Below are 16,264 nucleotides of genomic sequence, written 5' to 3'. Positions count from 1 at the left end.
AGCAATGAAATGCGGCAACGTGAAATGACAAGCCGCCTCGATAAAAGATCAGATTGTCGTATCAGAAATGGCTGATCGCTGACAAGCCCACGATTGAGAGAGATGAGAAAAACGGCGCATACCAATATGCAAGTGACCGGCGCAGTTGCGAGTGCCGCATTTCTGTACGCTCGCCGGTGCCAGGTTTGCGGGATGTCCGCCGGCTGCATCTCGGGGCGTAGCCGGTATCCCACAGTTTATGAGCGTTGTCCATCGCGTTATACTATCGGTGCATCGGGGGTAGGCCAGAGTCTCGGTCCTTCCCTCGGGCTGCAGCATCTACCTTCGAGGTGATCACGAGGTTTCGCTCGTACGTGGTTGCCTGCATGCAGGCCCGTAGCCAAGAATTTTTTTCGGGGGGGGGGGGAGGGGGTTCCATTTGCTGAAAACCCTGACTATTTGAGAAAAACACCTATTATTATTATTTATTTTTGGTAAAAACACCTGCTTCCTGCTTCATCAAAATTTCGGGGGGGGGGGGGGGGGGGGCTCGCCTGGCTACGAGCCTGCCTGCATGCCTCCACTGAAACAGCACTCTTGTTCGTCGTATTCGCAGCAGGAGCCTCTGGAACCTGGTTCACCCGTTCCCTCCAGCGTCCTCTCTTTTTGCGTTCCCGCTTCAAAAGTCACAGGGATGCTTATGCATTCGCCTAAGACGAAAGCCATCATCTTTTTTTTCTCAGTTGATGCATTGATCTTCCCGCGCCTCCTTCCGAAAGCTTTCTGCATCTAACGTGGCTTTGCACTGCCTCCAAGATAGGAGGCATTGCAAGCTTTCTTCGCGTTACCTGGTTTTGCACTGCCTCCGTGATCGGCACACCTCTGAGTAAGCAACGTCTTGTTATGTGACATCATAGTGACTTCACGATGACGTCTTCCTGACGTCACGAATGTTGGCGATCTGCGACGTCATAATGGCACCATATGGTGACGTCATCACGTGGTGATTTTTTTTTTCATCATTGGTGTTGACGCCGACGCCGTGGGACATACAGCAATACCAAGCATGAAGGCCGTTGATCGATCCGAATGAGCCGGGTGGCAAGGAATTTTATAGTATCTTTGACAAATCGCATCTGTTCCGTGCGCCGTTTCGTCCAGTCATCGGGGCACCTTGGCGTCCCGGTGCGATACGTCCATGTGAGTCTGCTGTATCTGGACTTTACTGTATCTCTGCGCGCCGCGCCCTCTACGGCGACAATGGCATTCTTCGTGTCGCCGGCGGACATCGCGACTAGTCCAGCAGGCTAATTTTCCAGATGTAATCGTAAACCTTTGACGTATCGCATGAACATCATAGAAAGAGCCGATTAGTCACAGCAGGCTGATTTCTTTTTTAGGTAGTGACAATATGCAGCAGCTCAAACTTTGACGTCTCGAGCCTCGATTAAGATTAGTTAATGAAGGCTGTTTGATTGCCCGTGCATCCCCCCAAGTCGTCACACACACGCGCAGCACGCACACGCACAAACTTTTAATAAGCAAGAACGGCGCGGATGTCCTGTCCATCACCACTGCGAATTTAGTCGCGATTTAAAACGAGCAATAGTCGTAGCCCTATCACAGCTGGGCAGCTCAGTCGTATCACAATCAGATAGCGCCGGCCGCGGTTTTACGCACGGTGAGACGCATCGACGAACGAAACGTGTGAAACCAGTTATCACTACGCCGTCCTAGCAAGGTGCTTTACGTTTCGCGCTCGGGATTGCGTCGGGCTTGCTGAAAGACACTTGAATTCCGTGCATGGCCGTGCGAGTTGGCCTGGTAGTTTGAAGACGACGAGGACGAAGATTGGCGCGTCAAAGCGTGCTCCGCGTGCTGTTGCTTTCGGCAATGTTCACAGTGAAAGTTTTGCTGCTTGTTTATTTCGCCTGCGCGTCGGTACAAGAAGAGGAGGCACACTGCACTGCGTGTTCGTTCGAAGTGCTCTGAAAGAAGCCGACGTTGATCCGACTAGCGCGTCTTTGCCGAGCCAGTGGCTTGCACGGGCACGCGTTCCTTCTGTGGCGTCCCCCTCTTCTTTACCGGCGGACGCAGTTGGTGCAGCTCTTGTGAACCGGGAGGACGCATCTCTCGTCGCCCTCTGCCCGATGCCCGCGTCTTTCGGCCGATGACATCGACGGCGTACGGCGGCGTTGCCATGTCAGCCACCATGAAGCGGAAGCGGCCGCAGAAGCAGCAGCAGGAAATGAAGAAGCCCACTTACAGCCGCGGCCTGAAGGCCTACTTCAGGCGGCACTCCCTGGACATGAGAGCCCCTTGCACCGACGCCGCCGACTCGCCCACATCAATGCGCCAGCTTTGCTGGCTGGTGCGGAACATCGGCGTCTGGAACAGTTTTCTGGAAAACGTCGGCCTCGAGCTGCGCGAGAACCGTCCCGGTCGCCTGTCCCTCTACACTTTCGCGCGCTGCGACCCGAGTATGAACGACTACGGCTCCGTGTGCGTGACGTTGCTCGCCGAGTTGCTCGCCACCCACCGGTGCATCTACTTCGTCCATTTCGGCTATTCGGGCAAGCTGTTCGGCATGAAGTCGAGTGTGATTCAGCACCTGACGCCCAACTCTTTTATCGAGCAGTTCCACGTTGACGGCCAGACCATGGACCGCGACGAGGCGTTCAGCTTCATTCGGGCAGTGTGGCGGGCCAAACCGCTCAGCGTGCAAGTGTGCAACATACCGCTGCGCCGCTGTGACGTGCACTCCATGTCCATCTACGTCGAGGTCACCTCGACGCTCCGGGAGCTGGCGCTGGTCGACACGGGCTTCAAGGTAGCCGACGCCATCGTGCTATTCAAGGCGCTCGAATCCAGCAAGACGGTGGAGTACGTACGGCTCGAGATGAACACCGTTGGCATACGGGGCGCCAAGCAGTTCGCCGCCCTGCTGCGCCGCAACACGACTCTCAGGTCAGTCACCCTGCAGCGGGTCAAGTTGCAGGCCAAGGGAGCTGTGGCCATAGCGGCCGCGCTGGCCGACAACACCACGCTGGCTTGCCTTCGTATCGCCAGCAACGCCATCGGACCTGTGGGCGCACGGGCGCTCGCCGACACGCTCAAAACGAACAGGTCGCTCACAGTGCTTGACCTGCGGGACAACGCCATCGGCACTAACGGTGCGATGGCCTTCGCGGCCACCTTGAAGGTGAACTCGAAGCTCGAAGAGCTCCACGTTTGCGGGAACGTGATATCAGAGGAAGGCATCGTCGCCATCGCGGAGGCAGTCATGGACAACAAGTCGCTCAAAGTGCTGTCGCTGTTCGCCAACGGGTTCGGCGAGGAAGGCGTGGCCGCGTTGGGCAAGCTCGTGGCCAGCAACAGGACGCTGGTGAGGTTGAACGCGACCCTCGAGTCCAGCTACGGCGCTCCGCGAAGGCACCTCGACGCATTCGCCGAAGCCCTCGCCGCCAACACTGCCATCCGCGGTGTCCAGCTATTCGTATGGGGCACTCCCGCTATGAAGCAGCTGTCTCACATGCTGCCTCTTACGCAGACTCTGCAGTACCTCTGCGTATGCACGTGCGGGCCCGAGATCGAACAGCTGTGCGCCGCCCTGGCTCACAACAAATCCATCCAGGAGGTCGAGATCAACTGCTTCCTCAACCTGGAGGATGGCACGGCGCTGGCTCGACTGTTTGAGACGACCACAACGATCCAGGCGGTGACGATCACTAAGAGGGTGAAGAACACCTGTCTCATCAGGCTTTTCAACGGCATCGCCAAGAACAGCAGCATCTGGTGGTTCAGCGTGCAAGGCGGCAGCCTGACGTCGACTGCTTGCACGGCCATCGCGGCTGCCTTGGAGAGCAACAAGACACTGGCCTGCATGACGTTGGGACGTGCCACGGCGGAAGATTCCTGCCTGAAGATTGTGAGCGCTGCGCTGGAGCGCAACTGTACGCTCCAGATGATGTGCATGAACTATTCGGCTACCAGTTGGCCCGCGTTGAAGATCCGGGAGCGTCTCCGGCGTAACATGGGCATGATGATGCAAGCCATCGAATTCGCACTTACAAGAAACGTCAGTAAGGCCCTGGCGGAGGCCTTTGAGCTGTACAAGGATAGCACGTTTTTTCTACAGGAGCTAGCCAAGGCAAACAGGAATCAAGGCAGGCCGGCTGCCTCGTTGCTCATCAAGGAGGCGGAACGCTTCATCGAAGAAAACTACTTCCAAATCACGGGAGTCGTGAAGAGAGACGTCGTGTGCGACAAGAGGACGAGGATGAAAAAGAGGACCACGACATTCGACAACCTGAACAAGTACTGCGTGCGGGAATTGTTGTCCTACCTTCGTGTCTCGGACGTGCAGCATTGAGCTGTTGGTGGCACTGTCTCGTTCCTTTTTTTTTTCTTAGCAAAGGGGGGTATTTGTTAAATTAAATCTTTCTTGTTCTTTGTTTTTTTTTCTGTTCTGCAAATGGACAACTGTTTTCCTTCGTCTTTGGTGCTCTTGTCAAAGAATAAAAAAAAAGCCGCTAGAATATTTAACCCTCCAGCTATGGGGGGGGGAGTAGTTGTACCTAGTCTGACGTGAATACAGTTCTACATTACATTCGCCGAATTTCGCCGAGATACGAAGCTCTGCATGATTTGTGCAGTTGGCACGAAACTTGAGAAGCGAAGCTTTGTTCTGACGGTAAAAGGTGACACTCGACGACACATGAAATACTTGTTACAATCGCAGGAACGACATGTTGGCTGTACATGTATATGGTTGTAATTAATGTAGTTCTCTATAATAGTAATACAACTGTTATTACACAGCAATCTAAGTAGACAGTCGTTATTCACTCACACCCAGATTGAATAAGGAAAAATGTAAGCTCAGCGCACAGAACCGCGGCGCACCTGCCCTGAACCTGTGAAAGACAGTAGTGCGAGCTGATTTCCCCTCAAGCTTCGAGTACTTTTTCCTGCTGCTAAATACTGAGCATATTATTAGGTAAAGGTTCGTATATAGTTGCTACCAAAGACATGTCTGGCTGAACAGCGAGGTCACGATCTCTGCCGAAATTTACCAGGACGTTCAAGTTTCCGACCTAAAACCAGAGACACAAAGGTGTGTCTGTATGGGAAAGTTAACGATCTGAAGCGCTCGAGTAGTGTTTGACGTCACAAAAATGCTTAAGGGCTATTGGATGGAGCATTTATGCAAATTTTCTGTGGGTGGGGCTGCGATGGCTGTAAGCGGAGCTGGCATTTTTTTAGGGGCGTAGCTCCTCTTAGTCTAGCTTTGTCCCATGTCAGGCGTAACCGCGGCAGTATCTCCCGAACAGTATAATCGATGGCGCTCTCCCATAGAGATGCATGCAAACTGCAGTTGGGTGACGATATACTAGATGGCGCTGTCCCATAGAGATAGAAAGAAATTAAAAAGTAAAAAATAAAAAATAAAAATAAAATGAAAACATAAAGAAATAAAAAATATGTATATAAAAATAAAAAAAGAGAAAATTAAAAAAAGGGAAAACGAAAAAAGGAAAAATAATCAAAGCGGCGTATCGCTTTGATTACTGCTGGGCGAAACCAGTGAACATTTCACGGTGTACACATGATTGCTTCAGGAGCTTCGCCCAAGCTCTTCATCATTCACCCGTGGATATGCTGTATTGTATTTCTTTTTTCTTTTGCACATGCTTGGGCCTGCCACGGTGCACATCAACCAATGGTACTATCGCCGAAGCTCGGGCTTGTCCCTTGGATGTATATAGGCTCTGCGAACCCCTTCGAGTCCATCTTCGCTTGCTGACCCGACACAGGCAACATCCCCTATCAGCACTCCCTGTTACCCACCCAGACTGCTGTTATTGAAGAGCTCTATCGCGGCACGAGAACATTATGCCATCAAGATTCTCTCCAACATCTATTCCTGTGACACCTCCGTGGGTTCTGCCTAGACCGCTTGTTAGGCTTCAGATACCTGGGATTACGAAGAAGTCCCTGGTACCATCTATCGGCCTAAAGCAACTTACCCTCCTGCACATTTATTCAATGTATGGCGGTGCGGCACACGTATACACTGATGGATCTACCACCTCACGTGTTTCCGCCGCAGCCTTTGTCATTCCGCAAATGACCGTCGCTAGAAGTTTCAAGCTGGATCACAAGACCACTTCAACTGCTGCGGAACTTGCTATTCGGGAAGCAATACGATTCATTTCCGCAGAGCCCGCTCGAAGATGGACGATATTCTGTGATGCCAAAGCTGCTCTCCAAACCATCGATTGCATCATGATACAAGGCCCGTATCATACCTTATCGATAGAAATTGCTGAGCTTCTTGGCAATGCTATGAAAAATGGACATCATGTAGCATTCCAGTGGATACCTGCTCACTGAGGCGTGATGGGGAATGAAAAGGCTGACGCCGAAGCTAAAACAGCTTTACATAATGCCCCGGAAGTGTGCATTGCGTTTTCGCGAGCAGACACTAACGCCTTACTTCGGCAAGTAATGCGCACCTCCACTTCGGAGCACTGGAACAAACCAGAACGCCGGCACAAGCGGCTTCATAAATGAGACCCAGAAATGAAGTTTCGTATGCCTCACAAGCTGAAGCGAAATATGACATGCATCATTCACCGCATTCGTCTTGGTGTGGCATTCACAAGACGCTATGCCCACTTGATCGGCTGCAGTGACACAGGTCCCGATTGTGGTCATTGTCGGATACCAGAGACACTTGAACATATATTTTGCGCCTGTCCAGCGTACGCACGAGAACGACAAAAACTGATCTCATCGATTGGGCAGTATCATAGTAGGCCTTTAACCGATGAGGTTGTGTTGGGTCCTTGGCCTGACGTCACGAGTGTGGTCATAGAAGCAGTCGTAGCCTTCTTACAAGCCACTGGACTGGATGCACGTCTTTAGATTTGCCCCAGCGTCACGAACTATATTCTCATCTCCCTACCTTACCATCGTCATTCATCACTCTTTCGCTCCCCTGTCCCCCCTCCCCAGTGTAGAGTAGCAGGCCAGAGCAAACTATAGCTCAGGCCGACCTCTCTGCCTTTCTGTAAATAAATTCTCTCTCTCTCTTTTTTTTCTTTTAAAAATCCTTTGAGACCAGCAGTTTGAATGAGTGGGCGCGCCTCCTTTACGTCACGGCACGGTGTCTTGTACATAGGTGATCTGCGCATACACACGTTTACCGACAAAGAATTAATTAGAGTTTAAGAAGAAACAAGGAACAGTATGCCTGACTGAGAGAACTTCGAGGCATGTTCAGGTCTTACGTAAGCTTCCTCGGATTGTCATCTGTCACATTATTCCATTATTACAGTGGAGTGTCGACCACTGCTTCCTGAAAGAGGATCATCATCATCATCATCATCATCAGCCTGTCTACGCCCACTGCAGGGCAAAGGCCTCTCCCATGTTCCGCCAATCAACCCGGTCCTGTGCTTTCTGCTGCCACGTAATACCTGCAAACTTCTTAATCTCATCTACCCACCTAATTTTCTGTCTCCCCCTCACGCGTTTGCCATCTCTTGGAATCCAGTCAGTTACCCTTAATGACCACCGGTTATCCTGCCGACGTGCTACGTGCCCGGCCCATATCCATTTCTTCTTCTTGATTTCAACTATGATGTCATTAACCCCCGTTTGTTCCCTGACCCACTCTGCTCTCTTCCTGTCTCTTAAGGTTGAACAATTTAAGTTGAAAGAGGATACAAGAGCTTGATTTGAGACAAAAAAAGACTACAACGGTCAATCGAAAATCTTCAAAAACAAGAACCGAAACCGAAAGCAAAAAAAAAAAGAAACATTTGTCAGTATCATCATCATCTTTGTGTGCCGGTGGGTCAGCCCAGCTGCGGCGCATTGCTCTTATGGGTTTGGCTCTCGCTGAATTGTAACGAGCAGGTCGTAATGGTTGAAGCATGTCATCGGTAACATTTGGCCAAAAAGTGTTCACACCAAAGCCTCCGGACAAAGGCAGTTTCCCACTGGACCACGAAGGTACGCGGTTTCACTTGAAAACGCTCGCATTTCACGTGCGCGTGATTTGGAAGTTTCTGAACAAACACATGCATCGCGTCTGAAGACGACGCTCATATAACATCTAAAACTTTTTGTTGGGCTAGTTGGTGCATTTGAGCAGTGAATAAAGAAGAGACCTTGTCTCTTCTTGTCTTCGTTTCGTTGACGTCGTTTATTCACTGCTCATATATAACATGTTCGGAATGTCGTTGTAGTCGTCATTACTGCCTTTCGTTTCATCTATGTATTAGTTGCTTAGTTTTGCATGCGTACGCGAAGTTTACTTTCGTGTGTCTCATGGTCTTGCATTTCAAGGTGAATGCAAGCAAGGCGTCTTGAAATACCTGCTGTGCCTCAAGGACCACAACGGTAGCGCGGAGCCTTGTAGACACCTTGCGAAAGATTACCTGGAGTGTCGAATGAACAGGTGGGAACCTGCCGATTCTGTTAACAAAATGGCAATCTTGCTTTCACGGCAGCTGCGTGTAGAGAGGAGACCCATCTACTGACCTGAAGTTTGCCACCTGTCATCACCACTAGACCCACTGCGGCGGTCTAATGGTTGTGGGGCTTGACTGCTGACCCGAAGGTCGCGGGATCGACTCCCGACTGCGGCGGCCGCATTTCGCTGGAGGCGAAATTCTAGAGTCCCGCGTGCTTAGATTTAGGTGCACCTTAAAAAATCCCAGGTGGTCGAAATTTCCTGAGCGCTCCATTACGGCGTTTCTCATAATCATATCGTGGCTTTGGGACGTAGAACCCCAGATATTATTGTTATTATTGTGTTGTGTCGACTCAAGCGACTAGTTTGCGCTTTCTTTGCTGTTGCGATGCGTTGTGTTTGGTACCTGCTGCTGCAACAGCATTGAGTCCTCTTTGAAGTCGATTTGCTGTTAACTTCCTGGGCTTTGTTGCAATCGAAACAAAGTGCGCTCAAAATATCGATGCAACAGCGCTAAATCAGCAGGGATTCAAAAGTTCTCGAAGTTTATCGTAGGAGAGGTCTGTAAGATCAGAGCAGTTTTTACTGCAGCCTTCCCTGTTTTTTGTTGTTTTTCTGTGCTCATAGGCGCGAAATACGAGATCTTTGTTGGCATTTATTTTCACTGCTGCTTAGTTTGTGTGGGTGCCTTAATTGTGCATTTATTTCTATTGGTTGTATTCATTAATGTTTTACTGTTGTGATCTTGTACACGTAAACAATCTCTAATATTTTCCCTCTTATTTGAGTAATATGAAGGATCTCGTCAGAGGAGATCACTATTATCGCAAACTTTTAGGTTGCCATGGAAATGAAAATTGCAGGAATAGGTAGGCATATTGGGACGAATGCAAGTGATTGAAGCTAATCAGTAGTACATGAACGAAAAAAATCAGCCTTCTAAGAAAATGTATGTTGTGTTATGCATGTGTGGGCCTCTGTCTGTCTTTCATTATTTTATATACATTTACTAATATTTCTGCTGTATGTTGTTTAATTACACACAAGTGGCCGTTGTTTGCATTGTAGCGCTAGTATTGGAGAAAATATTCCACTGTGACGTGCGTATCCTGAATCCGGTCACTTATGTAAGCCATGTTTAGGCAACCTTACAACAATGAAACAGATCAGAATTCAGAAACAATGCGAAGTCAGACATCGTATACAAAGAGCAGTGTGTTGTTGTTTGTTATGACTCATGAATTGTAAGAAATACAGCCTGTTTCTCCAGAACTATTGCAAGTATTGAGTTGGAGAAGTTCGGTGTTTTGACGTTTCACAGATTGGTTTCAAGAGATACGCACTTCTTAATTTTGGTCTCATTATCAAATATGTCGTGAAACGAATGTAGTCATGTACAACATAACAACGCCAGAGGTGTTATTGAGGTATCCAGTGAATCCCAGTGGTACACACTAAGTTCTTGCTCCTTGGGACGTATCTCGTCTCTAAACAATGATCGTCATCTGGCTTGCTTGCATTTGCTTTCTGGGAACATGAGCATTTGCACTTTCCTGGCAAAAGCGGTATGTGACGCTGATGACACAGGAATGCTGTCTGTGATTCAGAAGCACCATGGGCATACCATTAACACATCGAGAGGCATGAAAGACAGGTGATTATTTTTCCTGGACAAGATATGTCGAAAGAATGGAAACTTTTTTTTTAACCCTTTGCAACCCTCATTATGATCGACTGTCTATAAACTTGTGAAATTTTCATAACTTGATGCCAAGGTTCTCGAGACCAAACTTGAAGCAAGTGGAAGTAAAAATTTAAATTATAGTATATTTTACAGCAATTAATTTTAGTTACAACGTAATTATTTAATTATCGTACAGTCAATCATGCAATATTTCTTCATAAATCAAATTCAATGACGCACTCAAATTATATGAGATAGTCATCCTCTGGTAGCAAGCATTCCTGCAAAGGTAAAAAAATATTTTGAAATTCCTGCCGAAGGGCCTCATGTCCGACGTCTCGTTAAACACAGTCCAGCCTTCATCAAAGCGATTGCATGTAGCAAAATATTTCAAACAGAAGTCATACAAAGGAACTTCGGGCAACAAGAATGCTTAATTTACCATTAGTTCAGGTTTTGTGGCCTATTGCTTGCCAGTATCGGACAGAGAAATGGCAAAAGTAAGTTGTGTCTCCAAATGAAAATGCCGTGTCTCAGAGTTCTAAAGTGTGTCATGCATCACTGATACGTCGGCGTGTGCATTTAACAAGTTGCATTTGTCTGTCAAAAGCTTGCGTCTTGGCTCTCTTGCCAACAGAAACTTGATGGCCAAAGAGGAATGGTCGAAACTGGGCTTTGAGGAGAAGCCAGACGCCAAATAGAAGCCATGTCCGACATAGAGGCTGCAGTGGAAGCCGTCAAGTCTGAGGAAGTCAACGTCCCGCCTCCCAACGATGAAGAAGCCGAGAAAGTGTTGTCCTTTCAGGAAGCCATGGCCATTGCTGACAAGAAGATCCATGCCTTGATCAGGTAGCCATTCTTTCTTTCTTTTTCCTTTTGTGAAGTAGTGGTTTCCTTGGCCCCCTCTACCCACATTCTGCGACGCGGCATGGTTTCTGACCAAAAATATAAGCTGATCCTGAAGCTGGCGCAGTCTGACGGCCATCTCACGAAGTCATGTGGCCTCAGCATGTCTACTACCCACACTCAATAGCACTTCTGTCTCAGCCAATTCAGCTTGGCTGTACTAAAGGCCTTCTTTGTGCATGGGTACATTGTGCATGAATAAATGTAAGTTCTGAACAACATTACTATGAACATCCTTATTTTACGCACTTTAATTCTGTTGGAGCATTAAGCTTTAAGATGAATTTTTCTGAGGCAGCAGTCAGTATTGAAAGCCACTCGTAGACTTGCACCACTCGTGTCGTGTCACGCTTGCCGTCATGCCTACCAGTGGTGCTGGCTAACACTCCCAAGATTACACACATAGAAATACCAAATAAAGTTGATGAGAAATCGACCGCCGCCGTAGCTCAATTGGCAATGCATCGCACGCGTTACCTGAAGGTTTTAGGTTTGGTCCCTACCAGCGGCAAGTTCAATTTTCGTCCACTTATCGTATTTAATCGATTGTAAACGCGAGGGGTGACTTTTCATTGCGTCCAGGAAGAGAAATTAGTTATTTCGGTATTCAATTGTAACGCGAGGGTCGACTTTAGGTAGCAAAAATCTGGAAAAAAACTTGCATTACATTCGAGTAAATACAGTAATTCCTTTTCATTTATGTCATAATTACCACGCTACAGCTAAAAACTACAAATAAGGTTCCTTATGCCTCCCTTGACATTATTGTCTGTTGATTTAACTAGGTGGTGTCACAGTCATAGCGTGCTTTTGGGATGTAAAATCCAAACAGTTGTTGTTATTATTATTATACCGCGGTATCTGCGTTGCTTGTAGCAGCGACCCACTGCTCAACAACCTGCATCCCGAGGTGACCACGGACGAGCTGAAGTCGTACCTGGCCCTCGAGCATGGTCAGGCCATGTCCCTTGTGGTGCACAAGGCCGACGGTGACTATTACACCGTCGTGGTCGAGCAGAAGGCCACAGTGCTGGACCTGAAGAAGGCCATACGGCGGCACGTCACCCTGCGCATGGTAATGTCTCCATTTTTGGCACGATGGCAGTGTTGTTTGGTGAACTGACATGTTTTGCGGGGCGTAGCTAGAAATATTTTTTAGAGGGGTAGGGATCCAATTTCTCTTTATGTATATTTGTGTGTGTGTGCGCGTGTGTGCGCTCGCATTTAAACCTACAAAACGTGAAAATTTAGGGAGGGGGGGAGTGTTCTGAACTGCCCAAACTAACCCCCCCCTGGAACTACCCCTGGAGTTTTGGACAGGCAGCTTTAAAAATAATGTGATGTAAACTCGCCACTGTAAAGCTATGTAAAGCATAGAGTTTCCTACTGTTTCATAGAGGGAAAACTGGCACTGCAACGCTGTTATTACATCAGAGTTCTTCAATCATACCAGTTGCGAAACTGCATTCCAAAACCCAGACATGCCTTTGGCCGATTCTGCAGGGGGCCTGTAGATTGTCGCGCCATCTTGGAGCAGCGACACAAAACACTAAAGTGCCGAGGTGCCACCCTCTGCGAGGGCTTCGTTGAAGCTGCTAAACTCTGCACGCAGCGTTGGCTTCGTCGCGAGTGTTTATTAGTTTCTTTTTTGGTCCACAGATGATGTGACAGTCAGCAGACCCGCGCGATTTCGGCCAATGGCGTGTCCGGATTTTAATACATGGGGCCTATGGGAGTTTCACAACTCATATGATTGAAGAAGTCTGGTATACTAAATGGGGATGCTGGGATGTGTCAGATTCAGATTGGCATTGTTCACAAAGAGACCAAACACCTCGGAGCCGCGTCTGTCAAGAACCGTTCTTTGCATCAGTTTTGCATTGAAGGAGGCCAAAATGAACTGTTATTTCTTTGCACTACACAGAAACAAGTTTTATTTAGCTTTGAGAACTTCTGCGTCAATGTGCAGTCTTATGAAACGTAAAATGTAGCGAACGGCCGCTAAAGTTGGAAGACAGATGACAAGGTCAGCGTTCACTCTGCGACATTTTCTGATCTGTTTCTTGCTTTCGCTGTTTGCTTATACCCTGCAGGTGAGTGAAATTTTGTTTTGAAGTGTAAAACAGGCTAAAGGGACCCATTTATGAAGCTTTTGTTTTAAAGGATCTTTATTTGCGCTGCTGTATCCATGTTTTAGGCCAAGCCTCGCTCAGCACCAGCCAACACAAGCTTAGTAGGCACATGTACCATCATTCCCATCACGGCACAGCACCCCTTAGGAAACTCACATAGACAGTGGCGCCACATTTCCCTCTAGGTACTTTTGTCAGAAACTCTATGATATGGAGCCAACACAAGAGAAATGAGGACTGGAGAGTGGGTCAGAGAACAAACAGGTGTAGTTGATGTCCTAGTTGATATATTGAGAGAAAAAGAAAATTGGACCTGGGCAGTTCATGTCATGAGGACAGATGACCAATGGTCAGTTAAGGCGTCGGAATGGATAACAAGAGATGGAATGCGCAGCAGGGGACGACGAAGTCTTAAGTGGTGTGACAAAATTAAGAAATTTGCAGGCATAACATGGAATCGGCTCGGGCAGGACAGGGTCGGTTTGAGATCATTCAGAGAGGTCTTCGTCCTGCAGTGGACACAAGATGGGCTGACAACACTCGTGAAGCCCAGAAAAGCATAGGGGATGTTATTTGTATATTTCAATTGAACTCTAGTAATTATGAAATAAAGTAAAAAGGAACACAGGGACGAAAAGGACTGAACCCACCACCTTCGCATTGTGTGTAGAAGCCTGTACCAACTAAGCTATGGTGGTGGTCATTCCACCATCGAATTTCAGTTACTCCTCTACTATATGTAACTCTTAGAGTGTTAGCCAGCGCCACTTGTGGTTATGGTGGCGAATGTGGAACATTGTTTCACATTGCTAACATAATGCGAAAATAGTGGGTTCTGCCCACACCGGCGGCTATTAACGAGCACATGCCTGCCATGCAAAATGGGTAGATGCAGTTACGCCGAACACATCATACACTCAAACCTCATTATAACAAAGTTGCATCTGACACGAGAATAAGTTCGCTATATCCGAAAATTTGTTATAAACATATATTTGTCGCACTATATATGACAAAACTATTCTCCATTTACTTCATTATAACCGGTAATTCGTTATAACCGGTAGTTCGTTATATCTGTGTTTGTTATATCGAGGTTCGGGCATATTGTCCAAGGGATCATTTTGCCTTAAAGGGATACTGAACAAAATTTTCGCCGCTGGGATAAATGGCCCAATTGAAAGATTGGGTGCTGAAATTTGTTGAAACAACCTTCATTTCAGCCAGAGACTAGCAGAAAATAATGAATTTAATGCATTTTTCGCAAATTGGTGTGTCTAGCGGCCGCGCCGCGAACTATAGGGGAAGTGACGCAAAACTCTGCGGATACTGACTTGCCAACCGTGCTCGCTGCAAAATCGCTTACCAATCGACATCGCAAGCCGCCACCCGCTGCCGCGTGTCTCTCTCAAAACGTGTTCTCACGGTCGGGAAGGTGTTCTTGAGAGGAGAGGTGGAGAAAGGGAAGTGGCAGGGCAGGAGAGAGCGTGCCGGTTGCCCCCCTCTTGCTGGAGCATTCGACGTCACAGCCGTCGACACACTGGCGTGCAGCCGCTGCGCTCTCACAATCCACTAAAAATACGGCCAACTGCTCGAAATTACGTGAAATAAACGCTGTTTATAGGAACAGTCGTGTTGTCCGAGTCGAATGCAAGTGTTTTCGTAGCTTTTTCAAATTTTTGTTCAGTATCCTTTTAAGCGGGCCGTCTAGAATGGGATTGTTGCTCAAGAAAGTGCAATAACATACTGCACTTTACTGGTGAGACATCGACCAAGCCAATGTACCATACCACAAAGTTAATTTAGAAAGGAGGCAAGGGAAGATTTGCTTTATTAAAGTAACCATGCTCGTTATCACGTATACCTATTGCATTGAGGATATTAAAGTACCGTGCATCAACTTACCAATTCCATAGAGAACTGTGTTGTCACTTGGCACACCTGCAGAGGTAGTGCATGTGATGTGACATATGAAAGTGGTAAGATGTGTCTGAGTTTATGTAAAGCCCACCATATTTTTTCGCATAGTCTTAGCACCATTGGCTACTCAAGGTAATTGATTGGTTATCAAAGTAATTGAAGGTAATTAAACATAAATTAAGGCTGCTGCTAAAGCATTTATCTCACAAATACCACTACAATGCCACTGAATCTGTTTTTATTATTCTTTTAAGACGATATCAACCTGGGCCACTCACACCTGCTTCCTGTAATAAGGCGCTACGGTGATTATTTGAATGATTATTAATTGTAGCCAAATTCACCTGCTGTGTTTGCTCTTACTGGCATACTTACTCTATGTCTATCCGCTGCCACAACTGAATAGCATTCATTCAATCTTAGTTCAGCGATTGAGTCGCCTAATTTTTTTTTTTTTTTTTTTTTGATTTCCACAGGCACGCAAGGGAGTGAAACGTGTCCTAAGCTGGAAGTATGTCTGGAAGACATACTGGCTCTCCTTCGACGGTGAGCTCTTGAAAGAGGACAAGGCGCTCCTGCGAGACTTCGGAATTCGCAACAACTCGCAACTGACGTTTGTCAAGAGACTACAGGAGAGATAGCTGTCGAATAAACTAGTCTCTTTTGGAAGCATTTACACATGCAAAAGGATAAACATTTGTTGCTTCTCATTTTAGCATTGTCGTTTTTAATCCCCAGCTTGATTGCGAATGAGCCCGGACAAACGCCATATAGTCTCGATTAAGTGCCACACTTTTCTTTTTCACGATTTTAGGACGTACAGTCCTTAAACCGTATCGGCCCTCTTGGTCTTTTTTTATAGCGATAGCTCTACTCCTCCCACTACAAACCCACAAAATAATCGTGTGTGTGCTTTTGACCTTGAAGCTCGGCCAATGTCAATTTCCTCGTCGTACATGTGTTGTCATAGCAACGGACATGTGCGGTATCGGTTTGTTCTCCTATCTCGCACCCCCCTCTCTATTGGTCGGTGAGAGCCGTGACCCCGCAGGAGTGCGTGCCTCGAGACCTCAACTGACGTGACTCCTGCGCCAGCAGTGTGAAGAGAATTGTAAACAGTGCACCGCCACTTGCCGCGTCGGGGCGCCACCGCCGCAA

General features: G+C 47.7%; 2 protein-coding genes across 2 annotated transcripts; both read left to right on the top strand.

Annotated features, from left to right (window-relative positions):
• The first annotated feature begins 1,695 nt into the window (after positions 1–1,695).
• Positions 1,696–4,439, top strand: LOC119401497 (NLR family CARD domain-containing protein 3). Its single transcript, XM_037668348.2, has one exon. The coding sequence runs from the start codon at positions 2,150–2,152 to the stop codon at positions 4,349–4,351; it is 2,202 nt and encodes a 733-aa protein (XP_037524276.1). The 5' UTR covers positions 1,696–2,149; the 3' UTR covers positions 4,352–4,439.
• A 3,434-nt stretch (positions 4,440–7,873) lies between these two features.
• Positions 7,874–15,821, top strand: LOC119401496 (U11/U12 small nuclear ribonucleoprotein 25 kDa protein). The gene is made up of 5 exons (XM_037668346.2): positions 7,874–8,001; positions 8,338–8,449; positions 10,786–10,997; positions 11,931–12,129; positions 15,583–15,821. The coding sequence occupies exons 3-5, from the start codon at positions 10,855–10,857 to the stop codon at positions 15,745–15,747; spliced, it is 507 nt and encodes a 168-aa protein (XP_037524274.1). The 5' UTR covers positions 7,874–8,001; positions 8,338–8,449; positions 10,786–10,854; the 3' UTR covers positions 15,748–15,821.
• The last annotated feature ends 443 nt before the right edge of the window (positions 15,822–16,264 follow it).

This window comes from Rhipicephalus sanguineus, chromosome 8 (assembly GCF_013339695.2).
Source record: "Rhipicephalus sanguineus isolate Rsan-2018 chromosome 8, BIME_Rsan_1.4, whole genome shotgun sequence".
In the NCBI taxonomy this organism is placed as follows: Eukaryota; Metazoa; Arthropoda; class Arachnida; order Ixodida; family Ixodidae; genus Rhipicephalus; species Rhipicephalus sanguineus.
The sequence above is the reverse complement of the archived record's forward strand: the minus strand, read 5'-3'. Positions and strand labels throughout refer to the sequence as shown.

Bases quoted from the DNA above. Each gene is read 5' to 3' on its own strand.
- LOC119401497 (XM_037668348.2), top strand. From the start codon at position 2,150: ATGACATCGACGGCGTACGGCGGCGTTGCCATGTCAGCCACCATGAAG.
- LOC119401496 (XM_037668346.2), top strand. From the start codon at position 10,855: ATGTCCGACATAGAGGCTGCAGTGGAAGCCGTCAAGTCTGAGGAAGTC. The intron at 10,998-11,930 runs GTAGCCATTCTT...CGTTGCTTGTAG, and splicing joins AAGATCCATGCCTTGATCAG to CAGCGACCCACTGCTCAACA. The intron at 12,130-15,582 runs GTAATGTCTCCA...TGATTTCCACAG, and splicing joins GGCACGTCACCCTGCGCATG to GCACGCAAGGGAGTGAAACG.